Source organism: Ostrea edulis, chromosome 2, assembly GCF_947568905.1.
Source record: "Ostrea edulis chromosome 2, xbOstEdul1.1, whole genome shotgun sequence".
NCBI classification, from domain to species: Eukaryota; Metazoa; Mollusca; class Bivalvia; order Ostreida; family Ostreidae; genus Ostrea; species Ostrea edulis.
Window position 1 is genome coordinate 24,694,227 of NC_079165.1, and position 27,666 is coordinate 24,721,892.

The 27,666-nt window shown below is 37.4% G+C and overlaps 1 protein-coding gene across 3 annotated transcripts; it reads left to right on the plus strand.

Annotated features, from left to right (window-relative positions):
* The first annotated feature begins 201 nt into the window (after positions 1 to 201).
* On the plus strand, positions 202 to 26,002 carry LOC125679548 (uncharacterized). 3 transcript variants are annotated; one of them, XM_056156472.1, is made up of 12 exons: positions 202 to 303; positions 7,064 to 7,384; positions 8,594 to 8,656; positions 11,205 to 11,273; positions 12,024 to 12,122; positions 14,810 to 14,944; positions 17,186 to 17,380; positions 19,471 to 19,574; positions 21,057 to 21,270; positions 21,812 to 21,898; positions 22,644 to 22,835; positions 25,156 to 26,002. In XM_056156472.1, exons 1-12 carry the CDS (start codon positions 286 to 288, stop codon positions 25,450 to 25,452), a joined length of 1,794 nt encoding a protein of 597 aa, XP_056012447.1. In that variant the 5' UTR covers positions 202 to 285; the 3' UTR covers positions 25,453 to 26,002. The 3 variants fall into 3 exon arrangements, 2 of the variants coding, with proteins under 2 accessions (XP_056012447.1, XP_056012448.1); XM_056156473.1 differs by having other exon boundaries at positions 7,064 to 7,372; XR_008800568.1 differs by having other exon boundaries at positions 216 to 303; positions 22,644 to 22,915; positions 25,156 to 25,356.
* The last annotated feature ends 1,664 nt before the right edge of the window (positions 26,003 to 27,666 follow it).

Genomic DNA, 27,666 nt, shown 5'->3' on the forward strand with positions numbered 1-27,666 from the left:
TTTCAACACAGACACACAAAACACTGAAGTTAGAATGAACTGGCTAGCATGAATGAACGAGAATCTGATCTAAATCTAAGTACAATGTAAAATGATAAAACAAATGTCCAACTATCGGTTCTTATATCATATTTACTGGATATTTTATATATTGTTTATATAAATATTTTAACAAAGCGCTCAGACTACGAAATGTGTCCCGTACGAGCTACCATATGTATGGTATGGGATTTTTGTGTGTGGTGTACCTACTTTCGTTTTGTTTTCTGATTGGAAACGACAGACATGGCAGATAAAGATGGGGTATCTATGCTTGTCTAATTCTGTTTTTATCATCATATATTTACTCGTTCTTGTCTGCTTTATTGTATTTTGTCTCACAAAAGTAAAGTTATGAAGATGATATGCTTGCATTCACTTCACTGAGTGCAAACAGACGTATGCAAACATCCAATGTCATGAGGTGAAAATTTATTTTAACCAGAAAAATAGGATTTTTTCGGACTATCTCCAACTAAATTATAGCACGCTCTGGTATAAAATGTTCTTTTATGTTAAATGGTATATTTCCTTTTATCTAGAAAAGTACAAATATATTGAGTGTTGTATTTAACATCCTTGAAGTTTTCACTTTCTGTTTTGATGAATTATTCATGTTGCGCGTGTAGCTGCAGAACTAATGTATTTCCCTGGGCTGCGTTGAAGATCATAGCGGCTTGACCAGCTGCTAGGCTAGATATATCTAGGTATATTGAATGCGCTGTATGAATTAACTCTTTGTTATCCCTATGTAGGACTAGCCTAACACATTGTTCAAGATCGTAGCGCTACCGATCTCTACGTAGCCGCAACGATCTTGAACGCAGCCCAGATTTAAGGCATTTGTAGAGACGACGTCGTGAATCCTGAATTTACATATCCGAGAGTTACAGAGAATTCTGTATCTATCATTTCGTTGAAGTTGGAGATTTGTTATTGTCAGCATAAACGACTGTTTGGTATAAAAGATTTATTATTTAACAGTCGGGGGGGGGGGGGGGGTCATAAGTAAAAAATAATCAACAGGGTTCCAATACTACTGACACAGACAATGATCGAGTAATCTCCTGTAATTTTTGAAAACAACCAATTTTCTAAACTATTGTAATAAATCTATTTAAAGGGACTGGTTCATGTTTTTCAAAAGAAATATTTTTCGTATTTTATGTTAGAAATTCAAAATATAACTCATTTAATGTTGACAACCAAAATTTGGTCGTCTGAATACAAGGATAGGAGCAATATTTTAGCCTTAAATCTGTGTTATGTAAACAAAGACTCATGACTCAAGTCTTTTTATGTAAACAAGCAAACCAGTGAAACATTAATTTTGTAATTTAAAGTACTTTTATTTTGTACAATCACAAAGTTTAACTTTTAATTACACATTTTACCTAAAGTATATTTGAGATGTGATATTTATATAATAAACTTGGATCAATATTCATTTATTTTGAAAACTTCATAAACAATAACACACCTCAATCTTTGTTTTCAAAACAAATAATAAACTCTCTATAATGAGTTTCTGTCATGATGAATAACCTTTTTTTTTTTTTTTTTGTGAAACCTTCTAAACATGTAGACTGTAGATTTTGATCATTTAAAGTGAAAAACAAAATTTGGAGGAAAATCGTGAATCAACTCCCTTTAAGATCAAATTATTTTATTTATTTTTTTTATACTATTATTGGTTTTTGTATACATGATAAAGTACATGAATACAACAAGTCATATATAATTATCATTATGTGCATGGAGAGAGGTAGTGAGAAAGAGAGAAAAAGAGAGAAGCATGTTTTAAGTAAAATTAAGTTCCATCTGTTCCATTGAGTATCAATTTTTTTCTTTTCACCATTCTTATATGCTATATATTTGTGTGTTTCATAAAATAATTTCATTTGTGATATTGCAGCGGGCAAGTTTAAAAGTTTCTTAGTGCATCTTGCAGTATAGACATAATACTTCAGAAATAAAATGATTATGTTTTGTATATCACTATTATTTTCAATACAAGCTAAAATAAAGGATTTCTTTGTAATTGTAATCTGTCGCTCAGTCTTGTCTTCTAAAAATTGTTTGAATTCTACAAGAAATAATTGTAAATAATTACATTCCCATAAAATATGTTCTATTGTTTCCTCTTCAGAGTGACAAAAGTTGCAATATTTAGAATCTATTCTTTTTATTTTGAACAATAATGAATTTGTTGCTAAAATTTTGTTTATAATTCTGTACTGAAACCAGTGGAGCTTACAGTCTTTTGTCACTCTGAAGGGTATTTTGTGAATCAGTCCCTTTAAGATCAAATTATAACAACTAAACTTTTCCACCATCAACAACACAAATATGCTTAATAGACAATTTCTGGTATCAACATAAAATTCTCTTATGAGAAAACTCGTATAATACAATTATGGACTGTTTAGCAGGGATGCATCACAAATTATCAGGTCTTAGTAGGGTTATCACCTGAGGGCGCCTATGCGTTTTATTTTTCTAAAGAATCTGAACGTTAAAAACATATCGCACATTTATTGACTTGTTTCATGTCTTTTTTAAATCTAAAACGTCAACAAATTCGTAACAACTTTCTCTACAGAAAATTCTTATAACTTTTCAATAGTTTCCGAGGGGTGAAACTAATATGTTATATCCTCAACTACTTGCACTATTTTGTTTTACACTCAATGTGATTGTCATACATTTATTAGATGTAAAGCAAAACATTGAGTGAGAGAAAGCTTTCAATTGTGACGTCACAGTAGAAGGACACAAAAATTAACATAACGTCAAACGTAAACATTTCGTAACGTATTTCAAAACAAAAACGTAAACATCAAGTGAAATACAAAATTGTAATGTACAGTGAAACTTCTCCAAACCGGCCCCTCAGAAAACCGGTTCTCCCTGAATATCGGCCGATTTTCAAAGTCCCGGCAGAAACCTTAACATTTCCTTACAAAGAAAGTCTCACAAAACCGGCCACCCCTGAAAACCGGACATCGGCCACTTTTTAAAGTACAATTGTTAACAAACATGTGTAATTTACCCTTATAATACCGGCCACTATTTGAAGACTAGAAAATTTTGGCCAGATGGATGATTAAGATCGGCCAGGTGTGGAAAATGACTGACCTACTGGCCAGGTGGGAAATTATCTACCGGAGGTGTGAAAAACACAAGTGGCCTCTATAAGTTCTATAGTTTACCTATTGTCCAGGGTGTTAATTGGTGCTTGGCTAATCCAAGTGACCCTTTCAAATTTCTGTACGAAATGTTATAAACAGATACGCACATATTGAATGAATACAATCAATCCGCCATATTGTTGCACCATGGATATAAGCGGCAGTTAATAAACAACAAACCATGACTGTTAATGATAATTTTCAATAGATAAATGATTTTTTGGGGGTTTCCATAGACTTAAAATTCCTAAGAAACATCAAAATTAAAATTATATATTTACTACTGTACTTTTCAAAAACGTCAAAACAAATTTGTTAACGATATAAGCAATGGACGTAAACAGAGTTTTTATGGGTAAGAGGAATTCCAATAATAAGCCATTAATAGACCTCTGTGTTTTCTTTATGTATCCCGTTATAAATTTTTAGTTAAAATTAGATGATTGCAGCAAGACTATTTCTCGTAATAATTACCTGTAGGTACGAGCGGACTAGTTTGATCTCCACCGATAATTGATCAGAGATCCCCATATCAAAGCGAGCAGTACCTACTCTGTGTATTAATTGCAGCAATCAAATGGCTATGTGTTTGTTTTGTTTATGAAAACATAAGCCGAAATTCTACATAAATGCTGCTAGTCTACAGATTTCTATACATATATCAAATGCAGTTTTATTTAAACAGAATGTTTTCCATTATTTATGCATGTCAATGTAAAAATGTTTATTCATGTTTAAATAGTTTTAGTGCTATAAATTGAAAATAAACATGTTAGTAAATTATTTTGTTTTATTTCCAATAGTGAAATAATAGTCCTTGAACGCCATATTATATGGTTTGTGTTATGTCAATGAAATATCTAAAAAAAAAAAAAAAAAAAAAAAAATTGAGCTGAAACGTCTCTAAATGCCAAATTCTCGGTATACCGGCCACCCCTCTAAACCGGCCGTTATTTTCGGTCCGACAGCTGGCCGGTTTAGAGAAGTTTCACTGTATTCGAATGGGAATATTTTTGTTCTTAGTTGTTATTTGTGACTGTTACTGTTAATCGCCAATAGAGCCTTTTCACTTGTGCCATTAAAATTTATCTTCTTTAGACCTTCCAAAAGAGTTGTAAATATGTGCAATTCACATTTGCACTGAAAAAGTTCCCAGATAAGTGAGAACAGCAATCATCAGATGATCCAGTAGAAGACTTATTGCTACACTGTAGATATTCAGGGGACCAAGTTTTGTGCTACGCTGTAGAAATTCAGATAATCCAGCTTTATGCTACACTGCAGAGATTCATGGGGCCGAGCTTTGTGCTGCGCTGTAGAGATTCATGGGGCCGAGCTTTGTGCTATGCTGTAGCGATTCATGGGGCCGAGATTTGTGCTACACTGCTTTGTTCTACACTGTAGAGATTCACAGGACCCACCTTTGTTCTACACTGTAGAGATTCACAGGACCTACCTTTATTCTACACTGTAGAGATTCACAGGACCCAGCTATGAATCCTGGTCTTGCTGCATTTTTATACCCCCCGCAACAAGTTGTGGGGGGTATACTGGAATCGGGTTGTCCGTCTGTAGATGCAATGGTTTCCGGGCTCTAAAGCATTATCCTTTCCACCTACCGTCACCATATCATATATATGGACTACCCATGGGATGAAGATGTTCCCTATTGATTTTGGGGTCAAAAGGTCAAAGGTCACGTGCACTGGACATCGAAGTAGCAATATGGTTTCCATTTAAATTCTTTAACGGCTTTTTTCATCGCATGGAGATGCTGTGTTCCTAGATACCTTTTGGATCATAATACTGAAGTTTTACCTATTACCAACACCCTTTGGGAGATTGGGGTAAGTGGGGGGTATTCTTAGTGAGCATTGCTCACAGTACCTCTTGTTCCTTCCTGTTCTACGGCACTAAATGTAACAGGACAGTGCTCCAAGTTGCGAGTAAAACAGTCACATTTGCGACCAGAAAATCGATTTTGCGACTAGAGATTATATTTAAGTCGCATTTTTGCGAGTGGAAAAAAATTGGGCATCCTGTAAAATTTTGTAATCGGGATCGGAAGTTTGAATAAATATTTTTCAGTCTCGGTCAAAACAGCATTTGAAAGCAATCAAAATGGCGGTAAAACGAGGGTTAAAACACTTTGGATTTGTCAGTAGTAAAAAGTAAAAAGTAGAAGCCTCGGCCTAGTACAAGTAACGAAGAAATTCAAGAATCACACGGAGAAAGTTCTGCATTTAAAGATGACGTAGATGTGTCTAAAGGAAACTGCAAAAGTAAAGGAAGAACCCCAGTCCTAATGGCTGAAGGAATTTTCATGGTTGATATACAGAGATTGCAAAATGTTTTGCAGAATTTGTGAGGCCAATTAGCCAGCAACGTCCACCATTTCTGGACATCCATTGTCCGATTTCACCACAACCAGGTGTACATCTTTCAAATGTGGAAGTGTGACTATTCACGGTAACAGTAAGAGACACGTCTTTGTCCGTGACTGCAGTATTAGCAGTAAGTTGAGCGGGGCAACTAGCTGTTGCTGCTAATTTTCACAGACAATTACAAACTCGGGATGTGGTGTTCTTATTGATGCTGGTACTGATTGTTCAGCAAAAGATCCAACAAAAGTAGAAGCTCTTATTCGCATAAGCAGCGAAGGCTCACTTATTGAGGACTTTAAAGCAAATCCTTGTGTGGAACGCTGAGTTTTCTTCCCCAGAAGCGTACTGTAAAATATACAGGACGGCCCAATGCAATACAACTTTTGCCAGAGTAAATACTTGACTTGTTTGCACCCAGCATGTTTCACAGCACATTTCTATTCAGTTTAAAAATTAAACAAACAAAACGCATACATGGGTATAGATTTTTTTCTTGAAAGATATTCAAATTAAAATAAAAACTTGTAGGTCTTATTTACAAAATCTTTTACCATGACGAGTAGAAATTTTTAACATGGCGACTAGAAATTTGAAAATGGCGACCAGAAATATTTCTAGGTCGCCATTTTGCGACCTGATAGCAGATGTGACTTGGAGCACTGCAGGAAGGGAGAAAATGCAACGGACCAGACCGGGACTCGAACCCGGGCCCCCTGAATCTCTAGTCAGGTGCTCTACCAACTGAGCTAACTGGCCACCGAAGATCGAACCCTACTGACCGCTACATTAGTGATATCTTATGGTATTAAATAGGTATATCTGTTTGTGTCTCTAATCTACTTATGACTTGCATTGAGTGATTAATCCATGTAAAGCATAAAACAGTCACACACTGAACACAATACAAAATATAGTTCTACCTCAGAATCTTTCCAAGTCGAGGGTTATTGATTCATTACCTCGCACTTAGTGCACTTAGTGCGAGGTAACGAATCAATAACCCTTGACTTGTGAAGATGCCTCAGAATCATATTATGGAAATTTGCATGAAGACACTAACATATTTATTCAGCCATTGCATTTAAACATCTGTATGTACATGTATACAATATAAATGCAGTTGGTCACATGATCAAAATCTTATAAAGCCTTCAGGCAATCTCATTATAATCAGTTCCTCAATCCGCTCTTTTTAGAATTTTTAAGAATTTGACTCGAGGAGCTGAGTGTAATCAGATTGATCAAGTGTGTATATCGTATAGATGTTAAAAACTGATTTGGAACAACATTGGTAGTTTTACCGAATGTCATGAAATAATGTTGCAGCTGAACCACATGGCTGTGACCTCTTGACCCCAGTGTATAGCAATACAATAGGGCACGTCTCTGTTGTCTGGTGTTGTTTAAGACAAAACATTAACAGATGTAGATATCTCATTCTATTTTTAGCCTACAGGTAAAAATGGTACTCCAACGTTGTCGAACACGAAGGACTACATAAGTAAAGTTATTCGAGAGTTTGAGAAAGACCCACTATATCCCGAGGCATCAAATGAATATGAGGACCTTCTGATGGGCAAGGGGTACAGATTTTCTCAACCAGTAACTCCATTTAAAGAAGAGAGCGTGACTGCAGAACAGAGAGAATATAAGCCAAATCTGGCCAAAATTCTTCTGCTTGCAAATAAACAGAAGATTGTAAATGCAGGGCTGGCATGGATGTCTTATGTTGATTTGATTGGCAAACACAAACTAGCAGTAAGTCAACAGGTGTGTACACGACTTCCTTTCTTATGAATTGAACATTAAAATGTGATTTAAAATGATTTTAATGGATAATATATGTATCATCCCTCCCCCCCCCCCCCCCCCCCCCCCCCCCCCCCCCCCCCAGTTATAATGCCACCTCTGCTTATTACCTGAAAATTCTAAAGAACAGGTTAACACCCCTGTTACAATACCAACCCAGCATAATGTTATATGCCACTGCTTTTCAAAAACGAATGCTCAGATTTGATAGGGTTTACCCTAGATAATAATGGCAATTACCTAACACCCATCAATAATCACACCTGTACTTTCAGAGTAGGCAGTGAGGTGTGACAAGATAGACAAGGTACATGTATTCCGTACATGGAATCAAATGATTGCTGAAAAAAGTCCATGTTTAAACAGAATGTAGCCCAAATAAATTTATAGGATTGAATTTCTTTTGAATGCTCAATGAATTGTATGTAATGGTGAATTTGTTATATTGCCACACCCGATTTATTGCCCAAATGGTCTTTAACAAAAGTTGGCAATTTATTTCGAGAAAGCATTATTTATGATTTTAGGGGAACAGTATTTCAATATCGTTGATACCTCTAGTGTAGAAGTAGTGTGACTTAAATTATATGTTGATGGTATGTGCAGAACTGAATCAGCAGAGTACAGCAATTCTCCTTGGATACCGGTAAATCTTCCACATCCTCGCATACATTATATGCCATTACAATGTCAAGGTCACACATACATATGTACAAATGGAGACAATGATGTCATTTCTGTCTTCTGTGTACTGTTATTTTTTTAAGACAACTGTCATCCTATCATTCACATCAGTTTGATGTAGCAGCAATTTGCAAAATAAAGTCATTCGAAGAGAGATTTCCATTTTGATCACCTTTTCATAAAATTTTATTTTTCTTATATGATCAGAATAATATGATTGTAAATATGCTGAAATATCATTGAATGTGAAAGGTAAGCTTTTTTTAGAGAAGGAAAATATACGTCTCTTGACCAACATAATAAGATTAATATTTTTGTCACCGTTAGTCAACAGGCCAAAATTTTCTATTTGTGAATCAAATCACACTTTTTTGCCTGCATTTTGTAATATCCAAAAAGTCAGACATGGCCAAATTATTGCAACAACTGGACAGTGAAAAAATAAATGCATAATGTTTTCTGGTTTTTTCCATACCTTTTGATTAGGAGCCATACAAAGATCCATCCTCGGGAGGTGAGGGAGGACAAACGGGAAATGATTCAGTCAGGGTAAGTAGATTAATTAATGCCACAGCAAACTGTCTTCAATTCTGTCCATTCATCCCATTTTGCATTCAGCTCATTATAAACATTGATAAAATTGCAAGTTGGTTTTTTTTTTACCTTCACCTTCTGTATAACCTTGAACTCACATTTGTGGTTTGCATTCAGCTCATTTCTGATGGATTTTTTATGTAAATAATATTGTATTCTGTACATGTACAATGAGATCAGAACCCACAGACTGACCCATATAAACCTGAACCCACAAACTGACCCATAACCCAAACTCAAAGATTGACTGATAACCCAAACTCAAAGACTGGCCCATAGCCTGAACCCAGACTGACCCATACCCTGAACCCACAGACTAACATAACCTGAACCCACAGACTGACCCATAACCTGAACTCAAAGGCTGACCCATAACCTCAACCCACAAACTGACCCATACCCTGAACCCACAGATTAACACATCATCTAAACCCACAGACTGACCCATAACCTGAACTCAAAGACTGACCCATAACCTCAACCCACAGACTGACACATAACATGAACCCACAGACTAACACATAACCTGAACCCACAGACTGACCCATAACCTGAACGCAAAGACTGACCCATAACCTCAACCCACAGACTGACACATAACATGAACCCACAGACTAACACATAACCTGAACCCACAGACTGACCCATAACCTGAACTCAAAGATTGAGCCATAGCCTGAACCCACAGACTAACTGATACCCTGAACCCAGAGACTGACCCATAACCTGAACTTAAAGACTGACCCATAGCCTGAACCCACAGATTGACCCATACCCTGAACTCACAGACTGACCCATAACCTGACCCTACAGACTAACAATTAAGCTGAACCCACAGACTGACCCATACCCTAAACTCAGACTGACCCATAACCTGAACCCACAGACTGATCCATAACCTGAATTCAAAGACTGACCCATAGCCTGAACCCACAGACTGACCCATAACCTGAATTCAAAGACTGACCCATAGCCTGAACTCACAGAGTGACCCATACCCTGAACTCACAGACTGACCCATACCCTGAACCCACAGACTAACACATAACCTCAACCCACAGACTGACCCATACCCTGAACCCACAGACTAACACATCATCTGAACCCACAGACTGACCCATAACCTCAACCCACAGACTGACCCATAACCTGAACTCAAAGACTGATCCATAACCTCAACCCACAGGCTGACACATAACCTCAACCCACAGACTAACACATAACCTCAACCCACAGACTAACCGATACCCTGAACCCGGAGACTGACCCATAACCTGAACCCACAGACTGACCCATACCCTGAACTCAGACTGACCCATAACCTGAACCCACAGACTGACCCATAATCTGATCTCACATATTGACATGTAACCTGAACCCACAGACTAACACATAACACAGGCTGACCCAGAACCAAAACCCACAGACTCGTACGTCAAACCTAGGACGTTAACATAGTTAGTGAATGCTCCTTTGCCAAACGCTCAGCATTTAGAAGTGAGAATCACGGGTCTTTCAGATATGACCTTAAAAACAGAGGTCCCTTGTCATGGCATGACAGTCATGGAACCTCACTGCTACAGCCCTGAGTGCTAAGCATAGGCATGAAATTTTGGGACTTCATATACAACTGGTGACATCTTAATATGAGTGAAAAATTCTAGATGGGAAATAAAACTAACAAACAATCAATCATTCACAGACTGGTTTATTATTAAACTTGAACTCACAGAGTGACACGTAACTAGAACTCACAGACTGACCCATAACCAAGATTTTTAGAGGGGGACAAATACCTATGATTTTTCTGAGAGATTTACCCTACAATGATATGAAAATTAAGTCCCAAATAGCATACTGATAATAGAAATTCAGGGTTAAATAGTGTTTTTGAGAAGGCTTTGATAGTGCTTAACACTGCTACCAAAAATAGGTCAGTGCTGATTCTGATTTCAAAGGAAATAGCTAACTGTCTGGGCGATTAACATTTTGGGGGGAATAGTTTTCTGAGTGATTAACTTTCTGGACCCAGTTGCATGAAGGTTGATTAACTTGAACTTAAAGTTAACTTGCCATTAACTTGAACATTTATATAGCGTTAATTTGAAGTGATTTTGTGCAACTTGACCCTGGGTGACTAACTTTCTGAGTGATTAACTTTCTGAGTGATTAACTTTCTGGATGACTAACTTTCTGGGTGATTAACTGTCTTGGTGACTAACTTTCTGGGTGATTAACTTTCTGGGTGACTAACTTTCTGGGTGATCGACTTTCTGGGTGACTAACTTTCTGGGTAATTAACTGTCTGGGAGACTAACTTTCTGGGCTACTAACTGTCTGGGTGATTAACTTTCTGGGTGACTAACGTTCTGGTTGATTGATTTTCTGGGTGATTAATTTTCTGGTTGATTAACTGTCTGGATGATTAACTGTCTGGGTGATTAACTTTCTGGATGTCAGTTTTGATGACTTGCATTGTAATATATCTATCCATTATTTTAAGGGATCTGATGCTATTGACCAATCACAGACGACCGTAACATCACATCCTCAGCAGGGTGACAAGGAACAGGTAGTCACAGACTGAATAAATAAATTTCATTTTTGAAAATTCATGAGGGTATGAACTGCAATGCTTCATGCCAGCATACTTCTTGGAGCGTATTATACATGTAAATGGATATTTGTGCTTTTTTATTAGGTCATTCAAAAGACAAAAATCATTAATCTGTGCCTTTCTATCATCGTATGTTGTAAACTTTTGAACATTCTTGACATCTTTTCTAAAACTTTGAGAACAATTCCTCCAAAATTGTTGTGAAACATCTTTTAAGGTTGTAATGAAATAGCAGCTCATGAATACTTGGTGCAAAGAACATTATTTATGACCAGCATGAGAAGAACTAAACGAGTTATTCAACCATAAGAACAACTTGTCCTCGGAGTTTTAGAGATTCACACTAGTGCATTTTACACACAACATTTCTAATTTAATTCCATTATTGTATGATTATCAGGTGACTGTTAAGGCGGGCCCATATGGCCTATTGTTTTTGTTGGATTTTCACCAAACACCATAAAAACCAACATTTCCTGAAGTTATCCTATATGTGGTATTTTCAGAGTTCTGTGGTAATGCTACTACACCTTTCCATGTTTTAATGAAACATATATTATTTAGTTAACAAAGGGGACGAGAGACGTAGTTTCTGATCCATGATTTTAATGAAAAGCCTCTTGAATGAAACTAAATCTACATTACATCTTTATAGACTCTCATTGCGTGATTTACTTATATCAAATTATATATCAAACAATTCAGGGGCCAGTCGAGCCAGGTCCCCAGGTGACAGTCATCAATGTACCCCCACAACAGACTGGACCAATGGAGGGGGCAGATAAACCGGACGGGAAGACACAGGTATGTAGGTTATCAACCTCCTCCTTAATCTTATGTAGGTCATCAACCTCCTCCTTAATCTTATGTAGGTCATCAACCCCCTCCTTAATCTTATGTAGGTCATCAACCTCCTCCTTAATCTTATGTAGGTCATCAACCCCCTCCTTAATCTTATGTAGGTCATCAACCTCCTCCTTAATCTTATGTAGGTCATCAACCCCTCCTTATAATCTTATGTAGGTCATCAACCCCCTCCTTAATCTTATGTAGGTCATCAACCCCCTCCTTAATCTTATGTAGGTCATCAACCCCCTCCTTAATCTTATGTAGGTCATCAAACCCCTCCTTAATCTTATGTAGGTCATCAACCCCCTCCTTAATGTTATGTAGGTCATTAACCCCCTCCTTAATCTTATGTAGGTCATCAACCTCCTCCTTAATCTTATGTAGGTCATCAACCCCCTCCTTAATCTTATGTAGGTCATCAACCCCCTCCTTAATGTTATGTAGGTCATCAACCCCCTCCTTAATGTTATGTAGGTCATTAACCCCCTCCTTAATCCTATGTTGGTCATCAACCCCCTCCTTAATCCTATGTAGGATCAATATTAGTCAGCAACAAAAACAAGGTCCCTTTTTTATGGATGCCATAGGAATGATGATACAGTAACTTGCTACTGACATGATGATGTGAACCTTCAGCACCCTAACTACCAAATAATGCAACCATGGTTTAGAATAGATCAAATTTCATTCTCATCATTTTTCTGGGGATGATAAAGTTCATAAACTGTGAACAGTGATAAACTACAGTTCTGTGAATTCCTTATTTTACGTGAGTATCGTGAAATGACTTGTAGACATCAAATTGCGAGAACATGAATTTGTGAGTGGTATTTTACATGTACTTTAGCAATACAAAAATCAAAGGGGGTAATTTTATTTTGCGAGTGATGCTTCTCACGAAATTATGCGATGATAAATTCCTCGTGTATATTTCGGTATCTACAGTACCCTATATCATTCCTTACCCTCACAACATGGTTTGATATTAACTTTATTCCCTATAATTTGATTTTCATAATGACCAGAAATTTTATATTTGAATCACATTTATTGCATACATTTTTTAAATCTGCAATATCATGCAGTGTTATGATGTCATAATGTTGTGTATGTACACCAATTTTAGCTCACCTGAGCTGAAAGCTCAAGTGAGCTTTTCTGATCACCCATTGTCCATCATCCGTCTGTCTGTAAACTTTTTATACTTTTGACTTCTTCTCCAGAACCACTGGACTAATTTCAACCAAACTTGGTACAAATCATCCTTGGATGAAGGGGACTTAAGATTGTTCAAATGAAGGACCATGCCCATCCCTTCAAAGGGGAGATAGTCACAAAATGCAAAAATAGGGTGGAGTAATTTAAAAATCTTTTTTTTCAAGAACCACAAAGCTAGAAAGCTGAAATTTACATGAAAGCTTCTTAACATAGTGTAGATTCAAGTTTGTTAACATAATGCCTCTCGGGAGGTGGGGTGGGGCTGCAATAGGGAATCAAAGTTTTACATGTGGATATATAGGGAAAATCTCTGAAAATTTTCTTCTTAAGAACCATTGTGCCAGAGAAGTTAACATTTACATGCAAGCGTCCTGAGATAGTGCAGATTCAAGTTTGTTAACATCACAGCCTCCGGAGGTAGGCTGGGACCACAATAGGAGATCAAAGTTTTACATACAAACCGTACGTAAAGCGAAAATCTTTAAAAATCTTTTCAAGAACCACTGGGCCAGAAAAGTTTACATTTATATGAAAGCTTTCTGACCAAATGCAGATTCAAGTTTGTAAAAATCATGGCCCCAAGGGGTAGGTTGGGACCACAATAAGTATCAAAGTTTTACATGGGAATTTGTAGGGAAAATCTTTAAATATGGGCCAATGTGACACAGGTGAGTGATATGGCCCATGGGCCTCAATAAGTCATGTATTGAAACCAATCAAAGAAAGAACACGGTACGATTGTATAAACAAAAAAAACAAAAAATTTTCTCTGTATAAAATGTGTCTGGAATTAACCTTATTCAGCGTTTTAAGAAAGTAAAATATATGCCAGGTACATGTATACTATGTCAACAAAATCAGAATGATATTCCTAGTTGCTAATTTTTGCTATACCTAATTTTTTCAAAATAAACCTGAAAACTATCAAATGTCATCCAGATTATTGTTTAGGAAAAGATGTACGCATTTGTCGAGCAAAATGAAAATTATATATTTTGTGTATTATTTTAAGATGAAAAACATACTTGAATATGAATATGCTCGACGCTTGTGCTAATTGTTTTCTGAAAGGAAAACCACCTGAATTTATGGATATTTTCATTGAAAATGGCATTTTTTAATTTTATGCCAACTTCAAGCTCTCGTCATATGACACAAGTCATTTTGCTGATCAAACTGAGCAGATTTTGGGTTTGCTAAACTATTCCTTATTTGAATACCAGGGTTTGAGCTCCAAGTGAAATCATCAATATTTTGGGCCAAATGACTTTAGAAACTTCTTTCATGTTACATTATCTGAAAATATTCAGCTGTGAACATCAGTGTTTCCATGATTTATAAATATTTTGAATTGAGAGATACTTTGATTTCAATACTTGAATATCACGGCTGTATAAATTGGATATTACCATCTTTATTTGAAGGAGGAGGTTCTCAATTTGTTTGATCTGTTGGAGAAAGAGACTAACAAAGAAACTGATGAATATGAAGAGGCTCATCAAGATCTGGTCCACATGTTTACCTGTCAGGCGGTGCTCAGAAGTTCATTTCCACAAGCTGTGAGTTGATTAAGTTTACCTGTCAGGCGGTCCTCAGAAGTTCATTTCCACATGCTGTGAGTTGATTAAGTTTACCTGTCAGGTGGTCCTCAGAATCTCATTTCCACACGCTGTGAGTTGATTAAGTTTACCTGTCAGGTGGTGCTCAGAAGTTCATTTCCACATGCTGTGAGTTGATTAAGTTTACCTGTCAGGCGGTGCTCAGAAACTCATTTTCACACACTCAGTTGATTAAGTTTACCTGTCAGGCGATGCTCAGAAACTCATTTTCACGCACTCAGTTGATTAAGTTTACCTGTCAGGCGGTGCTCAGAAACTCATTTTCACACACTCAGTTGATTAAGTTTACCTGTCAGACGGTCCTCAGAAACTCATTTTCACGCACTCGGTTGATTAAGTTTACCTGTCAGACGGTCCTCAGAAACTCATTTTCACGCACTCGGTTGATTAAGTTTACCTGTCAGACGGTGCTCAGAAACTCATTTTCACGCACTCAGTTGATTAAGTTTACCTGTCAGGCGGTGCTCAGAAACTCATTTTCACACACTCAGTTGATTAAGTTTACATGTCAGACGGTCCTCAGAAACTCATTTTCACGCACTCAGTTGATTAAGTTTACCTGTCAGGCAGTCCTCAGAAACTCATTTTCACGCACTCAGTTGATCAAGTTTACCTGTCAGACGGTCCTCAGAAACTCATTTTCACGCACTCAGTTGATTAAGTTTACCTGTCAGACGGTCCTCAGAAACTCATTTTCACGCACTCAGTTGATTAAGTTTACCTGTCAGGCAGTCCTCAGAAACTCATTTTCACGCACTCAGTTGATCAAGTTTACCTGTCAGACGGTCCTCAGAAACTCATTTTCACGCACTCAGTTGATTAAGTTTACCTGTCAGACGGTCCTCAGAAACTCATTTTCACGCACTCAGTTGATTAAGTTCACCTATCAGACAGCTTTAGACCTGTCATCCTTTGATGTTGTAGGCTGTGGTTTTATACATGTTATGATGTATCACTTATAGGATCACTTCTGACTGTATATTACACAAAATGTGCATTTTCACGTAAAAATTAAGATTCGTTAGTTTGAGTGGAGAACTTGTCACATAATCCACCATGTGGTCCTTTAACACTTACATTGTGGTCGCCAACATAAGCCCCGGCAAGAATTAAAGTGCACAAGGTCATGCTATCCTCAGCATAAGCCCCGGCAAGAATTAAAGTGCACAAGGTCATGCTATCCCCAGCATAAGCCCCGGCAAGAATTAAAGTGCACAAGGTCATGCTATCCCCAGCATAAGCCCCGGCAAGAATTAAAGTGCACAAGGTCATGCTATCCCCAACATAAGCCCCGGCAAGAATTAAAGTGCACAAGGTCATGCAATCAACAAATATGCTTGTTTATCTATGCTAAAAATTTTACTCTCTGAAACTAGAATGAATTCAAGGAAGGAAATAATTTTGAAATATATGTCAACATTTTATGTTTACTGTTCTTTGAAAATGTGAAATGATAAGGCCACATCAAATCGATTCTCTGGTGCTAAGACAATTGTTTTTCAAAAAATGGGTAGGTAGGTAGGGGGTTTAGTTTTTCAGTTTATCTCCATGTCACAAATGGGTAGGGATTTTTGTCCGTGGTTTTTTTTTTTTGTGTTGTGAAGAAAGTTAGAGTTTACAAATTATTATAATAATTATCTTACAAAAAGTTCAACCACTTCAGAAATTTTCACTGTTGAAAAAACCTTATTGCTGTCAGCCGTTTTGTTTCGACCTACGAAAACGTCATACTTCAACTCGGGCTTGCTTTCATCAATTTGTTCCTTCATGGTTTCAATTTCTTTAAATTCACTGCCCAGAAGTTTCTTGCAAAGCGTATCAACTGTCAAGGACGAGTCTACAGGTATAATTCTCCATGGAACAATCTGTTTTGAGTTAAAAATAATCTCAATGCTGACAAGAACTGTTTCTATCGCCGTATTGTTTACATCAACTAAGCAGCACGTCTTATTCAGCAAGGCGCTTTACGATTTTGGTGTCAAAACATGAGTTTTATTTTGACGGATCAAATATGGGCGGCGGCGATTTTTTTCCGGAGTGGCAATAAACTCGTGTCAGCAGCCGATTTTTTTTGGGGGGGGGGGGGGGGGGGCGGCGGGGTCTGAGAACCAGAGAATTGATTTTATGTGGCCTAAACAAGATGAATTATTGAGTTCTCATTTTGATTGAATTTTCCCCCAGAACATCCTACCTCTTGTGACTGTAAACATCAGTAAACCAGAGGAAGTACCAGAGTTAGTGAGAGAGAGGGCGCTGTATCGGTACCTCGCGAACCTGAAGCCGGAGCTGTACAACAAAAGTTACACTGATATGTGGAGGGAGTATGGCACATTACTGATGGCTGAAAACCTGCTGGACCTCGCCAAGAAAGCTAATGTAGGCATCAGTCATAGAGACTGAGTTATATTATACTAGATAAAGGGCTCACGGCGGGTGTGATCTGTCAACAGGGGATGCTTACTCGTCCTAGGCATCTAATCTCACCTCTGGTATATCCAGGGGTCCATTTTTTCCCAACCCTTAATTTGGTATTCTTTGTAGGAATTTTGAGATTGACCACTGTTTGTTATCTTTACTTTTTCATTAGGATCCATGTGTAGTACAGCTTTGCTATTCAAGGGTTTTTGGTCCACTCTGCTCCCCATGAATAGAGTGAACCAACAACCCAGGCTAGCAAAGTTGGTAATTGAGTGTAAAACTCAATTGGTATCTGATTGGTATTGCAGAGGTTTTGAAAGGGGGTTGGGGGGTCATTGTCCAGGGCAAGTACAGGGATACTTGTCTAACCCTGACTAGGTACCAAGAAAACAATCTTTGAATTAAACAACATCTGGAATATACTTAACTCGAGTGTTTCTTACATTGGAAGTCAAAAGTTTGCTGCCAAAATACAGACTCAATTTTACACAACAACTCAGATTGTGCAACATCCAGATTAAACAAGTTTCGCTGTAGCTGGGCCATTATGGTATACAATTTGAAACAAACACTTATTGAAATGGAGCTGACAGATTACTGTAAATCAGTTTTAAAAATTGATTGGTTCGTTTTGAAACTGTATCAAAACTTATATGTGTATAGTGAACAAGTAAATTTTAAATTTCACATTTTGAAAATACAGGGGGCATGAACTGTGATGCTTCACATTGGCATACTTCTTGAAGTACATTAGCATTTTGGTACAGTGGAACCCTGTTATTACGTTTTCCACTGTACCAAAATGACTTTGCTGCCATACTGGGGCATAAGTGTTTTACAAACACATCTTGTTTATATTTACATTATGGTACCAGAATTACTTTACAGCAGTCATACTGGGGCATCAGTGTTTCACAAACACATCATGTTTATATTTACATTGTGGTACCAGAATTACTTTACAGCAGTCATACTGGGGCATCAGTGTTTCACAAACACATCATGTTTATATTTACATTGTGGTACCAGAATTACTTTACAGCAGTCATACTGGGGCATCAGTGTTTCACAAACACATCATGTTTATATTTACATTGTGGTACCAGAATTACTTTACAGCAGTCATACTGGGGCATCAGTGTTTTACAAACACATCATGTTTATATTTACATTGTGGTACCAGAATTACTTTACAGCAGTCATACTGGGGCATCAGTGTTTTACAAACACATCATGTTTATATTTACATTGTGGTACCAGAATTACTTTACAGCAGTCATACTGGGGCATCAGTGTTTTACAAACACATCATGTTTATATTTACATTGTGGTACCAGAATTACTTTACAGCAGTCATACTGGGGCATCAGTGTTTTACAAACACATCATGTTTATATTTACATTGTGGTACCAGAATTACTTTACAGCAGTCATATTGGGGCATCAGTGTTTTACAAACACATCATGTTTATATTTATACATTCTACTTTCATTTCTGTTGGAATTCCTAGCTAATGGCCTAGTTCGATAATTAATTTTGAACCATAGTACGATCGAACTGTCTTTGGTCGAAACCGGAAGAGGTGTTACTGCGCATGTCTGGTCTACCAAACAGCAGCCTTTGCTTACAGAATGGTTAAACTTTAGTTACCAGACATGTGCACGGAAGATCCGGAAGCTAGGCATGCGCAATTAAGTTTCGGAAGTCAACTAGATATCTACTATGGTTGATGATCGAACTAGGCCGTTTAAAAGACATGCTATATTTATCAAGATCTTACCACTGCAGCACATTCATGAGGAAATGGCTATCATTACAATTTGTTAAATATCAAAGGCAAAAACATTGGAAATGTAAATATAATGAGGTATTGGTAGAAACATATTCAACCAAGATATTGGCTTTGGTTGAAAGGTAAAAGTTCATGTACCTGACAGAGCCAGAACTTTATCTGCAGCGTGTGAATCAATGATCATCACCCATGTCAGATATCTACTGTAAAGATATCTCATGATGCTTATCAAGGTTCTAATTGTTTCTACAACAGGGTCCAGACAGAAACATTTATGTCGTGATTGAAAAGAAAATGTTTTACACCATGCAGACAGAACTTCAGAAGAAGACACAGGAAGTAGAAGAACTTTCTACCAGGTATATATGTTGTGGATGTGGAAATTTTCCTGAATTTTACTTGTTCAAAGCCAAGTTTCTATCTACACTTCGTCCACAGTTCCTCTCCACTTAATCATCTATATCCACAGTCTCTTCTAATCCGTCTATATCCACAATCTCTTCTAATTCATCTATATCCACAGTCTCTTCTAATCCATCTATGTCCAGTCTCTCTCTTCTAATCTGTCTATGTCCACAGTCTCTCTCTTCTAATCCGTCTATGTCCACAGTCTCTTCTAATCCGTCTATGTCCACAGTCTCTTCTAATCCGTCTCTGTCCACAGTCTCTTCTAATCCGTCTCTGTCCACAGTCTCTTCTAATCCGTCTCTGTCCACAGTCTCTTCTAATTCGTCTATGTCCACAGTCTCTTCTAATTCGTCTATGTCCACAGTCTCTTCTAATCCGTCTATATCCACGGTCTCTCTTTTCTAATCCGTCTATGTCTATAGTCTCATCTAATCCGTCTGTGTCCACAGTCTCTTCTAATCTGTCTCTGTCCACAGTCTCTTCTAATCCGTCTATGTCTACAGTCTCCTCTAATCCGTCTATGTCCACAGTCTCTCTCTTCTAATCCGTCTCTGTCCACAGTCTTTTCTAATCTGTCTATGTCCACAGTCTCTTCTAATTCGTCTATGTTCACGGTCTCATCTAATTCGTCTATATCTTTATCTGTTTGTAGATGAGACAGAAACTCATCATGACAAGTGAATTAGAATTACTTGTTTTATTTTTATATTACTGATATACATGTACTTGATCAACATAGCACTCGCAAATTTCCATTCTCGCAATTTGACGTATACTAGTCATTTCGTGATATCAAGTTCTCGCATAAAATAATGAATCAACAGTAAATTGAAGCACATACTTACTAGCTACAGAAAATTGCTTTATGATTATCATTCTTGAATATCCATAAGTCATCATACATGTCCTTGTATGGTAATAATAATTCTATATGAAGGGAACTTTCACAGATTGCAGTATCAATTAACGTGCAAATTTGTTTGAATATCTCTATATGGTAGTCAGGCGGGTTTTATTGCTGGTGCTAGATAGCTCAGTTGGTAGAGCACCTGACTAGAGAATTCAGGGAGCCAGGGTTCGAATCCCTTTCTGGTCCGCTGCCTTTTCTCCCTTCCTGTTACATCTATATATCTTTAGGAATTTATATGTAGGCATAATGAAATTTATTTTAAATATTGTTTCCTATGACCTTTGACCTTAATTGATCCCAAGGAAGCTCTGTTACCTTTTGTAATTATTTGAATTTCAAGATGGCTGTCATAGCTTCTGATTTATAAGGCATTGTTCACCTTCTTGAGTATGGCTATAAACCCCCAGTCAAACTATTTACCTGTATTATGTCCTTTCTATGCACCATACCTTTCTCTTCTGACAATATACAGCTTTATAACTAAACATGTAATATATCATATTAATTTTCTTTTTATTCTCAGGTTGAGCAGATTTGCCAGCCAACAGTTGACGGAGGGAAACCCTAACATAGCTGATCTTAGTGATGTCCACCGCCCAACTAGACTAGGGGAAATGTACAGTCAACTGTTTGATGACGAGTGGTCCGAGGCGTTTGAAGCCCTGAAACCGTCCACAAAGGAAGACGAGGATGATATCTACCCCAATACACTGGCACTGCTTCAGAAGATTGTACAGGTCAGTGATTTGTCAGTCTGAGGTGGTACAGTACCTTTCATAAGTTACATATGTGAGACAAGACTGTCAAAGGTGGTACAGTGCCTTTCAAAAATTACATGCATGAGTCAGGACAGTTTTGAATTTCATTGAGAACAGACATATTCTTATAACTCTGTGAAAAATCTGACAATTTCAAAATGTAGACTTTTGCTAATCCTCTTTGTTTTTATTGCAGTAATTTGGCTTTTGCTTCTATCTATATCGTCTATCATCCTGAAGAAGGGACAAGTCAACCCGAAAATTTGACAATACCATATTGTTCGTGTGATTGGTCAATTTTAATGTTAATATATATTTTCCAGAAACAAGTACATGTAGCGAAAGAGAGAGATCAATTAAGGATGCATTATTTGTGGTTGAACGGAGAGGAATGTGAAATAACTCAATAGTCTCAACAGTAGTACCTGATCCAAAGTTTATCACATACAACCCTTGCAAGTTTTATGAAGCGTGACACTGGGGGTGTTTTGTTTAAGTTTTTACAATATTATATTTGTAGGAAGTTTTCACATTCTGCCAGAAGAAGTCAACAGAACAGCTACAAAGACTGGAAAATCACATGAAAGAAGCCCTAAAACCAACACAAGTAAGTGCTTCATTCAGTATATAGAATTCTATATTCAGAGCCACAGACATAAGCTAAATCATTCAGTACATAGAATTCTATACTCAGAGGCACAGACATAAGCTAAATCATTCAGTACATAGAATTCTATACTCAGAGGCACAGACATAAGCTAAATCATTCAGTACATAGAATTCTATACTCAGAGCCACAGACGTAACACAAATCATTCAGTACATAGAATTCTATACTCAGAGCCACAGACGTAACGTAAATCATTCAGTACATAGAATTCTATATTCAGAGCCACAGACGTAAACTAGATCATTCAGTACATAGAATTCTATATTCAGAGCCACAGACATAACCGAGATCATTCAGTACATAGAATTCTATATTCAGAGCCACAGACGTAACGTAAATCATTCAGTACATAGAATTCTATATTCAGAGCCACAGACATAACCGAGATCATTCAGTACATAGAATTCTATATTCAGAGCCACAGACATAAGCTAAATCATTCAGTACATAGAATTCTATACTCAGAGCCACAGACGTAAACTAGATCATTCAGTACATAGAATTCTATATTCAGAGCCACAGACATAAGCTAAATCATTCAGTACATAGAATTCTATATTCAGAGCCACAGACGTAAACTAGATTAGAAGCATATGATATGAATGATAAGCATTTCTTTGTGCCAGAAAATAAAACAACAAACTATACAACCTGAACTATTAGTGTACTTTGATATTTGAAGTCCTCTACATCAAACTCCGAGGAGGAGAAGATGGAGGTGGATCAGAGCCCTGCAGGGGGTGGAGAAGGAAAGACAGAAGCTGGAGGAGAGAAGATGGAGGGTGGAAATTCTCTACTAGATCAGGTGGTGGAGAGACATGGCAAGGAAGTCAGAAAGGCAGCATCTACTGAGACGGCCCGACATCAGACTAAGGTAGGCAGCATCTACTGAGACAGCCCGACATCAGGCTAAGGTAGGCAGCATCTACTGAGACAGCCCGACATCAGGCTAAGGTAGGGGCATACAGTAGATATCATACAGACATCGCACCAAGGTACAATGTAACTATATGTCATAAAGACACCCGAGATAAATCTTAGGGAGGAATGCTACACCAGAGAAATTTCATGTGGGTAAAAAGCGGAGGATATGTACAACAATATTTTGAAACTTGAAACTTTCAAATTCACTTTATTACAGTGTATGTCCAAAAATGCAGTTTTAGTAGAAAGTAATCTGAAAAAAATTTAAAACACCTGCTGGACTTGAAACAGTGATCTACAGTTCAGCAGTCGACATGCTAACTTACTGAGTTACTCAGCTCGACAGTTAGATAAAAAAGGAATTGACAAATATTGCTGATATTTATGTTTAAAGGGAAGTCGGCCATTATGATGATGTAGTACAGCTCCTTAAGTTCTAAAGGCAGCCTGTATAAGTCATTAAATACAGCAGCTGAAATTACTCAGAAAACTTAGGAGATACTCTACCTCATCATAATGGCTGACTTCCTTCTAAAACATGAATGAAAATATGAATATCAGCAATATTTGTCTATTCATGTCAAATATCGTTGAGTAGCTCAGTAGGTTAGCACGTTGACTGCTGAACTGTAAACCGTGGGTTCTAGTCCAATAGGTGTTTTTTTATTCCGATTGCTTTGTACTAAAACTGCATTTTTTGACTTAATAAAGTAAATTTGAAAGTTTTCAATTTCAAAATATTGTTGTATATATCCTCCACTTTTCATCCATATCAAATTTCTCTGGTGTAGCATTCCTCCTTTTAAAATAAAAACCCTAATCGCCCGTGTGAAATGTAGACCCCTTTAATACATGTATTAAGCTCTCTGTCCCTTTAAGGATTCATATTCTGACAGAGGGGAATGTCGGTAATAAGGAAACAGTACGCTTCATTGATGATACATGTATTTCGACATCGTGGAACTTGACATGACGGATCGTCTATCTACCAAAGTGCATAACATATTAGAATTTGTTACCACTTTGATAACCTCTATATGGGCAAAAAATTCTGTAATGAGAAATGAAGCAATTTGCAGACAAGTAAACCATGATAATACAACCTGACTTTATATGATCCATTAGTTCTAGATGTGTACAGAATTTCATTATGGGAAACACATCTTTTATTATACCCCCCGCAACAAGTTGTGGGGGGGGGGGGGGTATACTGGAATCGGGTTATCCGTCTGTCTGTCTGTCCGTCCGTCCGTCTGTAGACACAATGGTTTCCGGGCTCTAAATCATTATCCTTTCCACCTACCGTCACCATATCATATATATGGACTACCCATGGGATGAAGATGTTCCCTATCGATTTTGGGGTCAAAAGGTCAAAGGTCAAGCACACTGGACATTGAAGTAGCAATATCGTTTCCGGGCTCTAAAGCGTTATCCTTTCCACCTACAGTCACCATATCATACATATGGACTACCCATGGGATGAAGATGTTCCCTATCGATTTTGGGGTCAAAAGGTCAAGCACACTGTACATCGAAGTAGCAATATGGTTTCAGGGCTCTAAAGCGTTATCCTTTCCACCTACAGTCACCATATCTTACATATGGACTACCCATGGGATGAAGATGTTCCCTATTGATTTTGGGGTCAAAAGGTCAAAGGTCAAGCGCACTGGACATCGAAGTAGCAATATGGTTTCCGGGCTCTAAAGCGTTATCCTTTCCACCTACAGTCACCATATCATACATATGGACTACCCATGGGATGAAGATGTTCCCTATCGATTTTGGGGTCAAAAGGTCAAAGGTCAAGCGCACTGGACATCGAAGTAGCAATATGGTTTCCGGGCTCTAAAGCGTTATCCTTTCCACCTACAGTCACCATATCATACATATGGACTACCCATGGGACGAAGATGTTCCCTATTGATTTTGGGGTCAAAAGGTCAAAGGTCATGCGCACTGGACATTGAAGTAGCAATATGGTTTCCGGGCTCTAAAGCGTTATCCTTTCCACCTACAGATACCATATCATACATATGGACTACCCATGGGATGAAGATGTTCCCTATCGATTTTGGGGTCAAAAGGTCAAAGGTCATGCGCACTGGACATCGAAGTAGCAATATGGTTTGGTTTGTCATGCCATTTGTTGTTTACACTCAGAAAAGAGGTAGTTTATACCTATTACCAACACCCTTTAGGAGATTGGGGTAAGCGGGGGGTATTCTTAGTGAGCATTGCTCACAGTACCTCTTGTTTTAAAACAGTTGTTCATTGAACAAAAGCTAAGGGAGCTTTTACCTGATGAGAAACATCACCAGGACGAGAGAGTTCGAAGCTACATCAATAAATCCGTGGAACTGTGCTGGTTCATGTGTATGCAGGACCCTCCTATGGAGCTAGTCTTCCCGCAGAAAGGTGACACGATAGACAAAGCCTTGTTTTCTCACCACGGCAGGAAAGGAAAAGTTGCGGACACATGTGTGTGGGCGGCCATGCTTCTTCACAAAGATGGACCACTGGTGTGTAAGGGTTACGTGCTCCCCGAGGAAAAGAAGAAGTGAACGAACAAAATGAAACAGTATTATCATATATGTGTTTTAGTTTATACATTAGGGCTAGATCTCTGTTTCTTGACAGACAACTGATTGATTATCATCTGTATTTACACTTATACATTTGCAGCCATATTATTTATGAATTTTTTGTATGTTAGCCAGATAGTAGTGTTATTTTCATGCCCCCGTAATCAGAGATTCGGGGCATAATTTTCTCTTTACACATGTAAGCTTCTTTGAAATGCTGTTTTTTTAATGATTAAATCAGTTCCTTTGAATAAACATAGTTGAACTTCAACACACTACATACATGTATGTTAAGAGTGAAGCATTTATTTGTACCATATTTAAAATGGATCTAACTAATCTTTTACATACAAATGTACCTTGTCAATTCAGTGGATTTTATTACCAAGGATATTCCAAAATGTAAAAAAAAAAATTGAAGACATTTCCTTGGAAAATGGAATAGAAATTTTGAAGAAGAAAAAATGTTTGAACAAATTGGAAATTGTATTAATAGCTGAATTTAAATAAAGTTTTCTCTCATGTTTAATTTTGTCAGGAAATTGTTTTAAGAATGGGAGAGGCCTTAGCATTTGCACCTTTTGATTTGTATACACAATATTATATTATATTTGTTGTCAATGTTTGATGTAATATTGTGAGATTTTTATGCCCTCGAGATCGAAGATCGGGGGGCATATTGTTTTTGTCCTGTCTGTCATTCTGTAATTCTGTCTGAAACTTTAACCTTGCTAATAACTTTTGAACAGTAAGTGATAGAGCTTTCATATTTCACATGAGTATTCCTTGTGACAAGACCTTTCCATGGGTACCAACATTTTTGACCCCGTGATCTTGGAGTTTGACCTAGTTTTTGAAAACTTTAACCTTGCTAATAACTTTTGAACAGTAAGAGATAGAGCTTTGATATTTCACATGAATATTCCTTGTGACAAGATCTTTCCGTTGGTATTGAACCTTTTGACCTTGACATTTGACCTACTTTTAATTTTTTTTTACATTGGTCATAACTTCTAAATGGTAAATATTAGAGCTTTCATATTGTACATGAGCATTTCTTTTGACAAGATCTTTCTACTGGTACCAAGATATTTGCCCTTGTGACCTTGGCCATCTTCGGAATTGGCCATTATCAGGGGCATTTGTGTTTCACAAACACATCTTGTTTCGCCATTATTTTGAAATCTGTGGCGAGAATTATACAAAGGGTAGGAGAACTCCAGATAATGGGATGGAGAGGTTGGTTGAGGGATTATTTTTGCGAGACTGATTGAGGTCCAGAGAGTTGCCTGTAGTAATGCTGAAAAGCTCGAGAATGTTTGATTACATAACACCACATCCAATTTAAACATTCTCGAGCTTTTAAACAAGTAATCCACTGGGGAGACAGAATCGTGGCAATTCCAATTAAATTTCATGTTGCCATTTTAACGATGATATTTGAAATTGGAAGATTTTTTTTTATTTTTTTTTGAAATTGTATTAGAGAAAATAATGTTAAAAACATTTCTAGTTGAATACAGCAAATTTTCTGTTTGAAAAGTCATGGTGCTAAAGGGGATTGGTGATAAACATCTTGTAATATGAAAAACAAAACTCCAATGAAGAAGTAAAAAGTTTTAATCACAATTTATATTATTCAGTTTAATAAGATACAAACCACATACTTGTAAGATTTTAAGAAAAAATAATAAAACATTTTTATCATCGGGTTATACAGCCCGAGTACAAAATCCATTAATATGTCCATACATCACAGGATAAAGCCACTTATTTGTTATGATGACAGTATACTTTTGTAACACCCTCTATATATACTAAGCAAATCCTCGCTAACACAGAAGTACTGTGGTACAAATATTTGATTAAATTTAAACGTACTACATGTATCTTAAAAATGATATTTTCATGTACAATTTGGGATAGGGTTGAGGTTTTGAAATCATACAGTGGGAAAAGGAGACACTTTTAGAATAAAACTAGATGTGTTGACACGACACGAATGCCCCGGCCTTCAGGCACGACACGAATGCCCCAGCCTTCAGGCACGACACGAATGCCCCGGCCTTCAAGCACGACACAAATGCCCCAGCCTTCAGGCACGACACGAATGCCCCGGCCTTCAAGCACGACACGAATGCCCCAGCCTTCAGGCACGACACGAATGCCCCCGCTTTCAGCAAAGTCAAATGT

Excerpts from the sequence above, each read along its gene's own strand:
- LOC125679548 (XM_056156472.1), top strand. Across the intron at positions 12,123-14,809 it reads AACCGGACGGGAAGACACAG|GAGGAGGTTCTCAATTTGTT; the intron begins GTATGTAGGTTA and ends CTTTATTTGAAG. Across the intron at positions 21,271-21,811 it reads TGCTTCAGAAGATTGTACAG|GAAGTTTTCACATTCTGCCA; the intron begins GTCAGTGATTTG and ends TTATATTTGTAG.